Raw genomic sequence first — 18,121 nt, forward strand, 5'->3', positions numbered from 1 at the left:
TTCATCCTATTAGTCATTTATATTATGCTACCCTTTATGAAATCTGAAAAAAATTTTCATAGATTCAATTATGGATGATGAATTATCCATTTCATATAGTCACCACCAATAAATAGGGCAATAAGCATATACACAGTGTATTCACTATAAGAGAATTTATGATGTCTTATTTAAAACAAGTTTTTAATCAATCCAAGTTAATTCGTAGAGTGTTCTTTGTTTAGATGCATCTACTGTAGCACAATATTTCTTCACAATTTAGAAGATTATCATCAGTAATGTCCCTACTCCTGATAGAATGTCACTAAACATCTCAACCTCATGCTGAATTTTAATCAGTTTGTATAATCTGAGCATAAATAAAAAGGAATTTACTCAATCTGTTGAAAAGGCCCTGAAAATGAACATTAAAAGCACATAGACATTCTAAGAAGAACATGATTTCACGATTGCCAAATGACATAATGTTCATTTTAAATTATTAATAATATTATTATTACTCTCAGGTAAAGAATCTGAAAAACAACTGATGCTGCCTAGGTAAAAATATTTAAAATTTTTGTTTGCCAATGCAAATTTATGTAATCTATCAACATTGCTCACAGTATGCAACTGATCTAATGATATATTACTCTATATTTCATAGTTTTATTGGTAATTTCCTTTTGGAAGAAGCAAAAATATGTATGCATATCTTCATTCTTGGTCATCATTGGTGGTGTCAGATGATGCTCTCCTGAGTTTTCAGAAGCCACCAGAAACAGAAAGAAGGGAACTACTTGTTGCTGAGTACCCACTATGTGCTTCCTCGGTTCTGTCATTTGTTTTATTTAATCCACCTTGAAACCCAACAAAATTTCTGGGTTTTTGTTTAGAAACTAACCACAGGAGATAATAATAGTTTGCTTCTAAAAGATCTCTGTAAATTAAATGTCACTAATTTTATAACAGGGTTTAAAATCTAGTCCAACCATGTGTTAGGAATGTGCAACTCTGAGTTAGGAATGACTGCCTTATTACGTTTCAACTTAGGTGTAGGTAAGACTTTTTGAAAGGCAGGAACTACAATTTAACCTTTGTAGGCTTTTGGAAAACACACTGATAGAACTTCTTGCTCAAAGTTTAAGAGACCATCAAACATATCAAGTGATGGAACAACAGTTTTTCAGAAGTCTGAGAAATGCCTCTCGCTTAGGAATGCCTGTGGACTTAACACATTTTTGCCATCTTCATATAGGAATAGCATAACGATTTCATGATTAACAGTAGCTCAAGGAAACTAATCAGTTAGGTAAGATCACTCCTAAAAAAACTCACAAGAACATTTCCTTAAGAAATTTCTGAGATTTTGACCTTAGAGAAGAGACTGGAAGAAACATTAGAGGAATAATGAGAATAAAATGTTAAAGTGATATTTGAATACATAAGAATTCCTTAAAAGAATGCATAAAGATTCCTTAAAATATATCACAATTGGGTAAAGGATTTTTTTTTTTTTTGGTTTCATTTTCAACAATTGTATTTCCAGATACTATATGATCAGGTTTTGGAAAAAACTATCAAACTGAAATAAAATTCTCATTATTAAAGAGTTACGTGTATAGCTGGCATATAAAAGAAATTTCTTAAAAAATAATTAGTAGGAGACCGATAAGGAAGAAAGAGGATTTAAATGGCAGCCATGCTATTTCTCAGAACTGATGCATTTTAGTTAAGATCACAGCCAAAATTTATAAGTTCAGAAGGCTTAAATAAGGATAAAAATTGATTCTATACCAAAAATTAAAAAGAAATCACCCTATACATTATCTATGAAAATATTAATCTTATTTTCAACAAAGATACTAACAAGTGTAACAATGTACAGTTGAACAGATTCTACTCTCTTGAGGAGAAAACACTAAAAACTGTCAATTCTGGAGCATTTTCTTGCATGATGTCAAAAACAAAAAAATGAAAATAAATAAAGATGTCAATCCACCTTGCCTTGGAGATTCTGAATATGTTTTGACACAACAAAAAATAGACATATACTACGAACAACTGGTCCTTGCATTGACAGAAAATCTGTCACCAACAGAATGAATCAATTTCAGCATGCAAGTGACTTTAAGAAGACAGATGAAAAGTCATCTTAAAAAAAGTGATGGGGGGGCTTCCCTGGTGGCGCAGTGGTTGAGAGTCCACCTGCCAATGCAGGGAACACAGGTTCGTGCCCCGGTCCAGGAGGATCCCACATGCCACGGAGCGGCTGGGCCCGTGAGCCATGGCCAGTTAGCCTGCGCATCCGGAGCCTGTGCTCCGCAACGGGAGAGGCCACAACCGTGAGAGGCCCGTGTACCGCAAAAAGAAAAAAAAAAAAGAAAGTGATGGAGCCTTCCCTGGTGGCACAGTGGTTGAGAGTCCACCTGCCCATGCAGGGGACACGGGTTCGAGCCCTGGTCTGGGAGGATCCCACATGCCACAGAGCAACTAGGCCCGTGAGCCACAACTACTGAGCCTGCGCGTCTGGAGCCTGTGCTCCGCAACAAGAGAGGCCGTGATAGTGAGCGGCCCGTGCACCGCCATGAAGAGTGGCCCCCGCTCGCCACAGCTAGAGAAAGCCCTCGCACAGAAATGAAGGCCCAACACAGCCAAAAAAAAAAAAAAAAAAAAAAAAAAAAGTGATGGATGAACATTACATTGAACATTACACCCTGATTCATGTAAAAATACTTGTTTTATTTTGATCTTTCTAAAGAAATTTGCCATTGGCAATACCGTTATGTGGGTATTTCTAGAGTCTACCAGCCTGTCTGAGTTACTTATGGGGTGTAAAATATTTTGTCTTATTCCACATGGCATTATGATTCACAAATAATGTTAGCCACACCCAGCTAATCTGAGATATGACTGAAATGTTTTCAATTCGAAAAATATTATACAGCAACAAAGAACAAGTTTAACTTCACCATTCAAGTCTAACAAACAGAAAGGATATTTTCCCTGGTTTCTTCTAATTAAGAACTTGAAAAGTTCATAAAGCCTATCGATTATGAAAATTTAGTTCCTTTATTAAAAAGGCCAGACCTTTAATATGAAATTTTAGATTTCTTTTTCAAATATTACTTAAAATTTTGAGGATACTAGCAGTTGATCTCTTAAATTGGGGAGGAAATTATATGCATTTTAGGCCCAAATCACTAAATTGAATAGTACTTTGATCGATTCACTCATTCTTTCATTCAATGGTACTTATTGTGGGAATGTAAATTGGTACAGCCACTATGGAAAACAGTATGGAGGTACCCTAAAAAACTAAACTTACAGTTACCATATGATCCTGCAATCCTACTCCTGGGCATATATCTGGAGAAAACTATAATTCGAAAAGATACATGCACCACAATGTTCACTGCAGCACTATTTACAATAGCCAAGATATGGGAACAACCTAAATGTCTATCGTCAGATGAATGGATAAACAAGATGTGGTACATACATACAACGGAAAATAGCCATAAAGCATGAAGTAATGCTATTTGCAGCAACATGTATGGACATAGAGGTTATCATATTAAGTGAAGTAAGCCAGACACAGAAAGACAAATATCATATGATGTCATTTATATATGGAATCTAGAACAAAGAAAAAGATACAAATGAACTTATTTACAAAATAGAAATAGACCCACAGACATAGAAAACAAACCTGTGGTTACCAAAGAGGAAAGGGATGGGGGAGGGATAAATTAGGAGGTTGGAATTAATATATACAGGCTACTATATATAAAATAGATAACCAACAAGGACCTACTATATAGCACAGGGAACTATACTCATTACTTTATAATAACCTGTAAGGGAAAATAATCTGAAAAAGAATATATATATATATGTTCACTGTGCTGTAGACATGAACCTAGCACAATATTGTAAATCAACTATACTTCAGTAAAACAAAAACAGTACTTATTGAATGCCTACCACATGTCAGGTATTGTGACAGGTATTTAGTTAGGTACTGGACAACAGACTGAGAAAGCAGAAAAAGGCAAATGTGGTTCCATCCCTCCTGGAGCAAATAATGTAGCATGAAGACACAACTTCCAATAGAGTGTGATAATGTGACAGTGAGAGAATTACAGGGGACACAGTAGTATCCAGAAGAGAACTTAAACCAGATTTGGTGTGGGATGGAGCTGGCAGCAAAGCCTTCCCAGAGGAAAGTGCATCTAAACTATAGTTGAAGGATTTAACCAACAGAAGGTTGGGGATGCTCTGGGCAGAGGTGCTCTCTCCATTCTTTTCCTCTAGGAAGAGCACATTTATAACGGAAGGGGAAGAGAGAGGTAGTGTATGGTTTGAGAAATTGAAGCAAATTTAGAAGTGTGGTAAGAGGTGAATTGAGGTCAAATCACGCCAAGATTTTGAGGCTATCTTAAGGAAGCTGCACTTGATTCTGAGGCTGATGGGGAACAACTGAAGGGTTTAAATAAAGGAGTAAAAGAATCACATCTACATTTTAGGGGAAAAAAAAAATCACACAGGTTACAATTTGGGAAACAGGTTTTTAGAGAGTCAGACCAGAAACCAGAAGGCTGGTTAGGAGGCTTCTGCAAAAACCAAGGTGAAAGAGGGTGGCAGACCAGATGCTGGAAGTGGCAGTGGGGATGGTGAGAAGAGAAAGAATTTTAGAGAAGTTGAATCCTTTTTTCAGTAGTTGAAATAAACAGTACTCACTAAATTGGCTAATGTGAGTGTGTGGACTTGGTGAAAATGAGGTTGTCAGGAAGGTAACAGGCAGAGGAAGGGTGGCCTGGAGGACAGTGGGAAGCAGCGGCTAGAAGGATGAAGAAAAACAAAGTGTGGTGTCCTGCAAACCAAATAAAAGGAATGGTTTATGAAACAGGTAATGTCTTAGGAGCAAGAATAGTGTGTTGCTCACTCATGTGCCATCGCTATTTATCATGGTATGTGACGCTTCAGGGGTACATCACAAACATTTGTCAAATGAATGATTTAATTTAGTAGTACTGCTACATATAGGCAAGGACATGAGGCTGGGTTCTGGGATGAGAAATATGTCCTGTATTACATACATATATATATATATATATATATATATATATATATATATATATGTATAAAGCCTACCTTCAAAAAGTTCACAGAACAGTAAAAGGAGAAAGACATAATTAACCGTTATGTATGGTAATGAAAGAACTAAATAAAGCTTCAGATCAATAAAGATCCAGGTAGAATGTTAGGGGACAGTAAAGAAAAAAAGTGAATATTTCTGTAAGAATAGGGGAAACTAGGGTCAAGAAAGAAGAGACTATTGGAAATTTCAGGTGACTTGGTAAGAACAGTTTCATATGTGGCAAATCTGGTTTGATGAGGGGTAACATTTGCTATTGTAATTGTTTTCATGATTTCCAGAAATACAATGAATTACCACAGTTTTGAAACCTCATACATGCAGCATAAAAATCAATAAGAGGAGAACACATATCTTTCAAATAAAATGACCTCATTATAGAATTAAGTTGTCTTACTTTTCTTTGCTACAGAAGACATTAACAAATTTGTGCATGCTTAAAAGTCATACTTAAAAGTACTCCACAAATAAGTGCGCTTCAGGAAAGTTGTTTTAAGAAGCACTGACTATAATCTTACCTCATTTGCAAATGATAAACAGACCGCAATGTCTATGCTTTCCTTCTACAAGCAAGCTTTCTTATGAGAATGTAATCAAATTGCTCCATTGCTTAGCAACCACAGATAAAGAGCTAATAAGTCATGAGTCATGATTCTATGGGAACAATCTGCTGGTCAGTGGCATGATTTCAAGGCGGTTTGGATTCCTGCTGTGATGCTTTCAAACCAATATTGACACAAAGCATTAGAATAGATGAGAGTTAAAATGCAAATCCTCTCATAATCAATCAAATTGACCTATATATAGTGTGATATGGTCCACCCTGCTGCATCAGTCTGACAGTAGCATCTATAAATCAACATCAGAGTAAAAATAGAACACGAAAACGGATTCATAAGGAATTTTTGTTTTACCCATTTAGTTAAGCCACAGAGGAAGGCGCATTTAAACTAGTATGAAGATCATGACTCTGATATTTATCTAACCAACAGGAAATCTTCTAAGGAAGAGGAAAAGTGGGTAGTGAGACATTTTTAGAAAATATTACCTGTAACCATTGTGACTGGTCATTGTGGCCGGAGGTCCAGGCATTCACTTTGCCCTGCTTGTCCAGCCGAGCTTTCCTTGGTTCCCAAGTGAACATGTCCATATTGAGAGTTCTGAAGATGCTGGAAGCAGTGATCTGATAGTCCTGTATGTGTCCTGATTTCATCCCCAGAGGCTCAGAACAGCCTGGAAGAAAATGAGAAGGGCTCTATGAGAAAAATAATTTATCATGCTGGGAAGTTTTCTGCATTCATTTTGGATAGGCAAGAGAAAATTAAGCATAATGCTATTCATTCCCCCAAAGAGAGAGCATCTAAATTCAAAAAAAGGCTATAATCAGAAATAAATCGGGAACAAAATCGAAAAACAAGATAACCAATTCAAGCTATTTTGTCTGAATATATTTTGGAAAAATTGAAAACAAGACAGATAATTCAAACTACTTTTCTGTGACAGACGATTTTGCAAAATGAAAGCAATGCTGGAATGTTCTCTCCTGTCTTATTACTGATAACCTCATGACGGTTTCCCGGTTTTCAACTGTTTCATTTTGTCTTTAAAAATGGAACATTTTCTCAGAAAGGATATTTGGTTTTCTTTTATTTGTTTTCATAATACTGAAAATGAAAATTCCCTCAGTACAAAGTCATTTTCACAAACTGCTCCAATGGTATATCCTAAACTGGACAGCATTTGTTTTCCAAGAAACCTGTTAATCATTATCACTGATTCTTATAATGCCAACATGGCTTCTTCTGGAAGATAGGAAACTAATATTTATTCAGCATATACCATATACCTCATATTGTGCTAATGTAGAATTTAAACTAACAGATAACAGAAAAAAAATAAGCTAATTCTAGCAAAACCATTACTGGACAAGACTTTTCATACATTTTTATGTTTTAATCATATTCCATAACCTCTAGTATTGGATATTTTTTGAAGATTTTCAAATCTGCCACATATATTTTCAGGTTTGACATGATACAAAATTTGGGTTTGTCTGTCCTTGAAAAATCTTGTATGTATGTATGTACCTATATACAGTATTTCCCAATGTTGAATTGCAATTGTGACAAAATTACATTCACAAAGCTTGTAATGGAAAGTATGATTCTATTATCATATTAGCCAGAGGCTGAGTCTTCCATATGTAAAATTTTACCTTTTGGCCAAGGAACACACAGGTAAGTTTGATCATCAAGAAAGTCAAGATAAAATAGGAGACTTCTCTGATCAATGTCATCTCCTCATACTCTGCTAATGCCCTACATACTAGCTTGTACTCGTGGCCTTGTACTCGTTATTTAACCGCTTTGTGCCTCAGTCTTCTCACCTATAAAATGGTGATAATAATCAAAATTATATTAAAAAAGTCTTCTAAGAAATTAGTTGATAAAGTATTTAGAAACAGTGTTGGCATATAGCTAGCATTCAGTAAACGTTAGCTATTTTTATTATCTCCATAAATCTTATTCCAACAGATGACAGTGTTAAGTCTCCAAATCAGCATACCAGTGAGTATTAAAGAATATCCTATGATTGGCTGCAATTTCTGAAACTAGACCATTTTCAGTCCAGGCTCTAAGAGAGGTGGTTTAGAACTTTTCACTGATAAATATAATTCTTAATTACAATTCCTTGCTTTCTGTCCTAGTCGATCTAGATCAAGTCTTCCTTCTTGAGGCTCCTCCATATTTGCTTTCACCTCCACCTTCTAGGAAATTCCTATCCTATGCAAACATGACAGAGACTGACATAGAAGGTTAGCCAATTGGATGTCTTAGCTCAAGTTTTGTTGAGTTGCAGGCATAGGAGACCTATACCCCAAGTTCCATGATATAAGTAGTTCTAAATCCTCAATACAAATTCTGGAAAAGAAAAATTTCATGACAAAAATCTCAAAGATTTTAGAAAGTTCTAAAGTCTTAATAGCATGTTCTTTATCTTCAAGCAGTTCTAAGGTAACGTGCATTGTCTGTATTATGGATTTCTGAGTTTTTCTTCTGTTATCACCACCAGTCCCCCACCTTGCCACTGGAATCTTCGTACAATTGCTTGGCTTGCAGAAGAGACACAAAGGAAAGAGACACAAAGTTGCTTTTCTCCTTTTTGAGATGTAACATAGTTTTTGAAGTATTGGATAGAAAAGGCACACCTTTACTTTGACCATTTCTGCTTAGTTATAGAATTCATTTCATTACCCACTCTGCTGTCTAGTACTCAGCCCAGGGAAGTGCTGAATAATTTGTTCAAAGAATGAATGAATGACTATTCTTCTACTAATTACGGTCATGATCCATTTCATTCTAAACATCTTAAATCATATTTCTTTTGAGAATTTAGGGGAATTTTCTTTGTAAGTATCTGGAAAAAGATTAACTGCTATCTTCTAGGCAGGCTGAGAGCTCTTATAACAGTTTATTGAATACAATAAGGCAGCCTTGAGCTTTACAGTGTTGCACTGGATTGTGGGAAATAGTTTGGTACATTCTACTAATGTTTATTTCCAAGTGTTATAGCTAACCTCTCTGTCAATTTGCCTCACACCACCAATTTCCCTTCTCATCCATATGATATTATATGTATAAATTAACTCTTTTACCAACATGGAGAGCACCTGAATAAAATGAGGTATTAACAACAAAATTGATTATTTCTAAAGTGAGGTGGTGCCCTAGCTTTAAATTTTTATTAATTTTTTTGGCCATACCACAGGGCATGTGGGATCTTAGTTCCCCGACCAGGGATCAAACCCGTGCCCCCTGCATTGGGAGCGCAGAGTCCTAACCACTGGACCGCCAGGGAAGTCCCACTGTTTTTTAAATTTTTATTTATTTTTTCATAAGCATTCATTAAGAGATATTATTCTCTGCATATACTTTCAAAATCATTTTGTGGGGTTGGGAGATGAGGTGCGGCTTCTTTTTGAAAACATAAAAATCCGTAAAGGGTCAGGTAACCTCTTGTCAAACTCGAAAGTAAAATATATTCATATCTTAGGGGTGTAACTGTGCCATGTTTGAGAGACTGGCCCTCATGAATCAAAGGACTGAAAAATTGGGGAAGGTGATGTTGTAGCAACTAAAAAGCATGGGACTTAACAGCAAACTTCATCATGCTGTGGCTTCCCTTGATTGCTTTATGATGAATGACTTACGGATGACACTGGCCTGTGGTGATATAGTGACATGCAATATAAACACCGTGCAGCAATAATTCTGCTGAGATTTACTGGTAGTCAATAAGCCAGTTCAAATTACCAAAATAAGGAAAACATCCCCATTACAATAATTAATGGTACTAAAACTGTATGTTGATTGCTTCATAAAAGACACCCATATATAATATGAAAATATGATTCTTAAAATATCAATAGATTCACTCATCTGCCCAAATGTCTCTAACTCCTTTGAATGTAATGGGTTCATTTAAAGTTTGGTTGTTTTTTAATAGTAACTTCTGTTTCCCTGAAAATCATTCCCTTTCTTAACATCACAAATAAACCCAAGAAGGGAAATAGATAAAGTGTGCGTTTTAACCTATATGCAACACTTTGAAATGAATAAAAAGCTCTCAGTTGTCTCTTTTCAGAGATGTGTCCTATTTTTAACTAAACGGCACTTCTGTAAGTATGACAAAAGTCTCTCGTACTTGGAGGTTACACTAAAAAGTGGGGCACACATGAATTTTTAGTTTTCTTAAAAACACAGTGGTTTGAACAAAATCTCAGGCCAAAGTGGCAAAGATAGTTTGTAAACGTTGATGATAGAAATATAAGAACCACCACCAAAAATATAGCACAGTGAAATGCCTAGACAGATTTTCTGTTTAGTTCAGAATCTGGCTAGATTGAAAGTGAATGACTGTGAGATCCACTCATAAAGTCTTCATCTTTGTATCTAGTCCTGATGCTCCTGGAAGACAAGGATTATTTAAATCTGAGTCCCTTGATAGATTATCTTTGTGTTTGAAAACCACTGTTCGTACAATAAGCGGGTTGTTAGATAAGAATGATCTAAGAATGAATTTATAGTAGCAATCTTGGTTGTAAAGTATTGTCTCTTGGAAGCAATGATAAATTTACATGTTTCATAAAACCTAAAAAAAAAAAGACAAAACTAAATTCTTATGGTAGATGTACAAAGATAAAGCTTACTTTTCTATGCCATATAGCCTAAATGTAACTGCAATTTATGAAGTCAGGCAGATTCCAGTTTCTACTGAAATTTTGTCATAAAACATAAATCATAGTTACTATTAAAATCAAGAAGGCACATTTATATTTGACATCCAATGAAAATTTGTTATACTTTCTTTGACCACTCAAAGAAATACATTGCCCCTTCTACATTAATTCTATTCTGTGGCATGTTTTAGAACTTGTTTATCCTCCTCTCTCTCTCTTTCTCATTGAACCAAGCCCTAGACATTTTGTAGCAGAAATGAACATCTACGAGTGTTGAAAAATTGCAAGTTTGTAACACACTACATACAAATATACTTTTTTTTCCTTTAAAGAGAGTACAGAAATACATAATATGAGACTCACCTGACAGTTCACATCCAAGAAGCTCCATTCTCAAAGTGCAGTGTCTTCGACAAACTTGGGGATAGAGTCTCACATACTGAGCTTTTATGGGGGGCGTGAAAGAGTTAGCATAGGGTGTGTTGTTATCAACATTTCCACGGAACACCTATGAAAAGAGATAACATAGAGTTTAAAATTATTAATTGCAACAGCTTTTTTTAAAAAACTATTTTCATATATTGACCCTATATCCTACATACACAACGTAATCTCTCAAAGATTGGATTAAATAATCTAGGGGTCTGGAGCATTTAGAAAGCACCTTGCCATGAGAAGTGAATATAAATATAATTTTCTGTAAATTCAATATTTAATACCTTTCTACAACCTTAGTATTTTATTTTTCTTCTATTGATATAAATAAAATATAATGCTTTTTTCCCTAAAAAAAGACAACAGACCTATAGACAGAATCCTCATTAAAGCTGTAAACCACTGTGACCTATGGCTTAATCTATACCCTACTATGATGGTAGTTTCAATTTAAGGCCAGTCCTTCAGACTACCTTAATCTTTCAACTTAATCTGGGACAGGGGTCTGTCTGCTCATTTTGCTACTTAGTAATTATAGTTTTTTTGTTTCATTTTGTTTTTAGGAACCAGTCTTCACTATTGCTTCCTGATCACTCAGTTTCTCTAATACTGTGATCAGATTTATGACATTTTAGGGTCTGATTCCTCAAGATTACTTGCTTATCAGTCTGCCCCAGATAAGAGACTCCTAATTCTTCATATATATCTCCAGTGAAAAGCTAATTTCTCTCTAAAAATTAAGTGATAAAATGTGTTATTTTTAATTCCTTTAAATCTCACTCTCATTTTACCCTCTACATAATCTGGTAATTAGAAAACCTATTTAAATTCATTTAAGAAGGTAACTTAAAAAATTGTTCATAAAATATATGAGAGTCTAGTCTAATGATTCAGTTTTAAATGGAATGAGCTGCAATGCTGATTTTTTTAAATTAAAAATTGGGAGTAAAACTAATTTAAAAATTAGAAATATCATATGAAAAGGCAAAGGAGACATAGAATATTATATCCATTTCTTCTAAAATATTTTATTCTGCTAAATAACAAAATTTTCTTCCAATATGAAGTATATAAAGATATTTATGTTTTCTGTAACTTGGTGTTTTTCTTTAAAAATTATATTTTTTCTTTAAAAATAATAGTTTTGATCTGTATTTATTTGATTAAGGAGAGTGCTAATCTGTCAAAACAATAAAATGAAATATTGAAAGCTGACTGTTGTTAAAATAAAACTTAATTTCATACATAGGACTATGCTAACCTTGTGATAAAGTGTTTATAGGACCACCAGTTAAAATCTGAGAAAGATTTAAAAGGTAGCTACTGTACATTGATAATTTGGGATAACACCGTACCCTCTCCACACCACTGGTCCAATTAAAAGAATCAAATTTATTTTCAACAGCATAAGACTTCTGTTGAATATTCAGTAATCATTTGGTAATCCACGATCATTTATGGGAGTTTACTTTCAAATTAATAATGTCATGTAAGTCTTACCATATCCTCATTGGTGCCTTTCACTGTGTACATTGCCCAAGTCTTTCCATCATTACTATAGGCAATTTTGTAGGATTTTGTATACTCTGGGCTTCCAATCCTCTTGGCTCCTTGAGTAATCACACCAGTAACTCTCATTTTTCTTTGTAAATTTATCTGAGGAGACAAGGCATAATCAACTATAATTTCATTGCTTTCAGGATAATGATGCTGATGATATCAAATTTGAAAATGGAACATTTTTATTTATTAGTAAAGATTTTAAATAATACAAAACAAGCATATATCAAGCTTAGCTTCAAAATGTCTTTCTCTGATGGTATACTTTTTTTTTTTAAGTAAAGCAATATGTATGAACAAGATTTGAAAAGGGCAGTGTGTCCCCAAAATATAAGTACTGAAAGCATTTGGTTGATTATGATATGTAAGTATGAGTTAGCAAAGTAAAAAATGAGAATGCTGTCTTCTCAAAATAACCTCAATGACATTACTATGAAACTAATGTCAATATAACTGTTAATGTGTCTCAACTGCTTTAGCCTTCAAGAAATTTCCATTAAAATAAAACATGCAAACCTCTTCGAGAACTTTGAGTATTAGAATAAGAAAAGATAAAGACAACAATGATGGCAAAAAACAAGTACAAAAGTATCTTCAGTTTCTCAATCTTTATACTGTAGTCTCTGCTATGGGTTGTGTAAGTACACACTGGTCATGGAGGGTTTTTCACCAAATACTTCTCATTTCATTATATGGAGATGTTCTAACTGATATTTTCTCTCCATTCCAAATCACCCTACAATAGTTTGCTGCAGCATAACTGTCACCTAATAAATTTTTCAACATTTTTCTCATATTTAAATAGAAATCTCCTTTTGACACAACATAATCATTCATTAAATGCTACCATGTAAGAAAAATACTTTCTCCATATATGGGCAAACATTAAAAATTGTTCTATTCACTTTAAAATGCCTTTATGATGTCTATAAAATCTTAAGCTCAGTAGAAAGGTACTGTTTCAATGTTCTTGACAAATCACTATAAAGCTCTCCTCTCCACCAATTACAAATCAGAATAATTTAAATCTGTTATACTATAATATTGTTAATAATTCAGAGACCATTTCCTGAGAAAACCAGAAAATCTTCAGATTCATGTAAGTGATAAGGATTTTCCACTCTCTGACGGGACTATAAGAGTTAACATTTGAAATGGCAGAGGATGTGCATGAAGAAACCAGCGCCTCTAGAATTTTCGTTTTTATATGATTAAAAACAGGTCATACATTTAAAAAGTCAAAAATTGGAACTATGAAAGCAATCATTAAAGAGTTCCCACCCCAGACAAACACTGTGACTCATTAAAAGACCTACAATGTTTTATTTCCCTGGATTTATAGATTTTAAATGTATTAGTGTGTTAAGGGCAATCCTGAATCCTGCATGTAGCCAGTGCCCTTTCAAGCTTCTGAAAGGTTGCTAACATGGCATGGTCCACCTTCCTCTCTATTCTGAGTTTCCCTAAGTCTCATCTTCCCTCTCTGATGGTTCTTCCCCAACTAGTGCTCATAAAACGAGTCTCTGTCTTACTCATGTATAAAGAAAATCTGGAATTTGGATGAGTTAAAGAACTGGGGTGAATGGTCTCCAGCCTCTGACTGGCGAGCATATGCTCATGTTTCACTCTTGTAAAGCAAACCTATAAACAACATTTTTGTTTTTAAATTCTGGGCCTGTGGTTCCTTTTTTCTTCAACAGTGCGAAGTGAGTTGACTCATATATCTGATTTTGCTTTTCTCATTTTAATACTTAAACATCAAAATTACTGACATGAATACATTTGATGTCTCATTCTTGTTTGGAGGTACAAATAAAAGAATACTCCCCATGAAGGTAAATTTTACTTATTACTCTTTTATCTCAACTAGTTCTCTAAGGGTGATTTTGTAATTTTAACTGTGAGATTTGGTAAAGGTAACCTCCGAAAGAGACTTTATCTCTATGTTAGGTAAATGAGCACATTGCTATGAAAGAGCCATATTCTTCCACTATCGTAGGTATAGCATTCTTTTTTCAAATGGAGACGCTTCATAGTCTAAATCTTTCTAATATATATAACATAAACAGTGGACACTATAAATCATGTTTCCTCCCATTTTGGAAGCCAAATTCCACACTTGATACTGCTGAACATTCCTTTTTCATTATCTTTTATCTTGTAGATGGCCAAATTATCTCTGCTAGGATTTTAGCTGATAAGCTGTAGACTAATTTTCTGAAACTTAAAGTATGTAACAATCAAAAAATGATCTGAGTACATGTTTCTAAGTCATATCAGAAATGATGTTTTAAAAGATTCCTGTTTGCTCTAATATTTACAAGCTCTGAATATATATCTCAAGGAGCTGGAATTCCAGAGAGTAAATAGCACCCAACTTGGGTGGAATCTACTTTTAGTAGGTATTTGTAATTAAATATCAGTACTGTTTCCATCAAATAAAAAATAACAACCAAAAAGTGATTCATAGAATACTGGTTCAGGGATTATTAGCAATTACTAGGTTTTAGGCTTTTGAGTTCTCCTGTATCTAGCATTGTTGGAGTGTGGAATCTGAAATCTACCAGTGAACTCATATTCGTTATGTTAAAATCCATTGGTTTATCTTGCACTTTGAATGGGTCTTTTACCCATGCACGGTTTTGTAAAATCACACATTGGTCATTTGGAAAATATAGACTCACGGAACTATGTGCACTCTCTAAAAGACTACACATTTTATTATATAATATCAAAAAGTCACATTCATTAATATAACCACCAATTTCATTAAAAAATCTTAAAACACTGGAAGCTCTCAAGCTCACACTGGCAGTTACATTTTTTCCAAAATTCTAATTTTCCCTTGAAATTTCAAGTTATATCTAGCAACAAATACTGTCAGTTGTTTTCCTTAATGTGGCAGGACTACTTTGTTCATTTTCAAGAAAATATCTCCCAAATATCCAGGTATGAATAGTCATGGTTTGTCAGTTGTTCTCTGAAGTAAACATAATGTTCAAATAAGGAGGGGGTAGTTCAGCCTGCGAATCACACAATCTCCCAAGTGCTTTTCCTCGAGATCATCCTCATAGTTCAGTACTCAGCAGAAGTGCTTTATGTGTGATTCCCATGTCATCACGCAGAATATTAAAGACATGGCCAACATCGGCATTTAATAAAATTAATGATCGTTATTGTTTCATCAAGGACATTCTTAAATGAGCTGCAGTTTTCTTTTTTCTTTTGGCCTCCAGCGTCTGCATAATGGGGGTGAATACAAAGACTGCTAGTACGGTTTGATGCTACTGTCTTGATTTGTGCTAAGGCTCCAGCAATTTTACTCACCATTGTTCTGTGGCAACAGTACAAATGTCAACACAGTGAAGATGGCAAAGAAAATCTTATATAATTATTATGGAAACAGTGTTGACCTGTGGACTTCCTGGATGGGACTATGGGGGGTCCCTGCCTCCACAAGACATATGGGTACTTCAAGTTCAGTTGAGAACTACTGATGTGAAATATACAAGGGGTTATTACAAACACACACACACACACACACACTCCAAAGAGATGTAAAAAACAACAGAAAACGGAGCAAAGCATATTAAAGGGCAATTCAGAGAAAAGGAAATGCCGAGAGTTAAATTTTCACTATTAACTAAATAAATGCAAATTAAATAAAAAGAGCAATTTATAGTGAACAACGTATAGCCAGAATGATGAGATAATATCAAGTGTTGCTGAAGTATTCCTCTGCTGAGGGCGGGAGTTGTTATTAAAATTAACCTATTCCTGGGTATTCCTCCCCCCACCCCGCAAATTTCTGCATAGGTGCTCAATGAGAAATGCACACACATATTTATTGTAGAATTTTTTATGTTAGCAAAGAAGAGCAGCTTAAGTGACTATCCCTAGAGGAATAGAGATTTAAAATATAAAATATATGTGTGCACATGCATGTGTCTGTGTGTGCTTTTGCACACATACACAAAAGCATACTTTCTGAGAGTCAGAAGTGATGAACTGGATTCATACATAGCCATCTAAAAACATAAGAATGTGGAAAAAAACAGAATGAAATATACACAACACCACTTATGTAAATTGAAAAACAAACACATATACAACATAACATCATGCACTTTCCCATAATTCATGTGTCTAAATCAACCTAGGAAAGGTGAAATGAAAGATTACACATCAACTCTTCTAGGCTGAGTTTCTATAAGAGAAGAGGAATGAGACAGAAGGTGGGGAATGAGTAACAGTGCCAGGAAATAAGGAGGTTCATCCTCAAATCAGTGCTGGCAAAAGATATTCAAAGTGGGGGAAGGGATCATTGGTTCGTCTCATTTCCTCCTCTGTTCTCAAGGAAAAGGACTTAAGTATGGCCATCTGATGTAAGAGTACCATTACATACAAAAGTATTTTCTGAGACTCATTCCCCAGTATAAAATATAGTGCCATAAGCATTTCAAGCATACTTATTGTAAAACATACTTAAAAGTATTTATAGTTGTACTTTAGGCAAAAGCTAGTATTAAATAAGCAATTAGCTTTAAAAGTAGCTTTATGAATAGCTAATTGTTTTTCTCTATCTCAAACTGGAAGTTGTGATCCATCTAAGTAATGCATTCCAGTGTGGGTCTGACTGGTAGCTGGTATCACTACATAAAAACAATAGGAACATAAAATGTAAACAAATACAGCTTGCCAAAAGGAACTACTTTCTTATTTTATTAAACTGAAAAAAAAGCTTTCAGTTTTTTAAATGTTGTAATAGTTGGGAAGTGGAAGAGGAAGAATTCCTTTTTGAAGAAAAGGAAACGTTTGCCAATTGAAGATTGGTAAAAGATAAACTGAAGCATATTAAAAATTTTAAGAGTTTATTTGATCAAAAAGTGATTGGAATGGGGTAGCACCAAACAAGAAGTGGTTAAGAGTGTTCCACAAACAGGAGCTTGGGGGAGACTTACAGAGAAGAGGGGGGAGCAAAGCAAAGAAATTATCTGATTAGCTATAGCTTAAGGAGTTGCATCATTTGGGAAAGCCTAGTTGGCTGTTTGTGATTGGTTGTCCTTAGGTTTCCAGTTCTTAACCTTGAGGAATTTACAGGCTTAGGTCTGTGCTTGCCTATGTAGGCTGCTAAGGCATTAAAGTCAACTCAGTCTAAAACATATAAACAGCGCATACAACTCAATATCAAAAACACCAAACAACCCAATCAAAAAATGGGCAGAAAACCTGAATACATAGAAGATATGCAAATGGCTAACAGGCACATGGAAAGATGCTCAACATCACTAATTATTAGAGAAATGCAAATCAAAACAACAATGAGATATCATCTCATACCTGTCAGAATGGCTATCATCAAAATGTCTACAGATAACAAACGCTGCCAAGGATTTGGATAAAAGAGAACCCTTTTGATGGGAATGTAAATTGGTGCAGCCACCATGGAAAACAGTATGGAGGTTCCTCAAAAAACTAAATATAGAGCCAGCAATTCTACTCTTGGGTGCATATCTGGAAAAATGAAAACACTAGTTTGAAAAGATCCATGCGCCCCAATGTTTATAGCAGCACTTTTTATAATAGCCAAGATATGAAAGTAACCCAGTGTCCATCAACAAATAAAGAAGATGTGATATATACATATATGAATATTACTCAGCCATAAAAAGAATGAAATTCCGCCATTTGCAGTAACATGGACAGACGTAAAGAATGTTATGCTTGATGAACTAAGTCAGACAGAG

At 34.7% G+C, this 18,121-nt stretch overlaps 1 protein-coding gene across 2 annotated transcripts in view; it reads right to left on the reverse strand.

Annotated features, from left to right (window-relative positions):
- The window catches only part of EDIL3 (EGF like repeats and discoidin domains 3), a 431,555-nt gene that overhangs the window by 116,980 nt on the left and 296,454 nt on the right, over positions 1 to 18,121 (reverse strand). For both annotated transcript variants that reach the window (XR_009539865.1, XM_060146146.1), the window contains exons 6-8: positions 12,315 to 12,470; positions 10,743 to 10,887; positions 6,189 to 6,373 (exon numbers count right to left, since the gene is read on the reverse strand). Coding sequence is in view for 1 of the 2 variants with exons in the window: in XM_060146146.1 (XP_060002129.1) it covers positions 6,189 to 6,373; positions 10,743 to 10,887; positions 12,315 to 12,470 (486 nt within the window). In the remaining variant the exon portion in view is untranslated. The remainder of the gene's footprint in view (positions 1 to 6,188; positions 6,374 to 10,742; positions 10,888 to 12,314; positions 12,471 to 18,121) is intronic.

Source organism: Lagenorhynchus albirostris, chromosome 3 (assembly GCF_949774975.1).
Source record: "Lagenorhynchus albirostris chromosome 3, mLagAlb1.1, whole genome shotgun sequence".
Lineage (NCBI taxonomy): Eukaryota > Metazoa > Chordata > Mammalia > Artiodactyla > Delphinidae > Lagenorhynchus > Lagenorhynchus albirostris.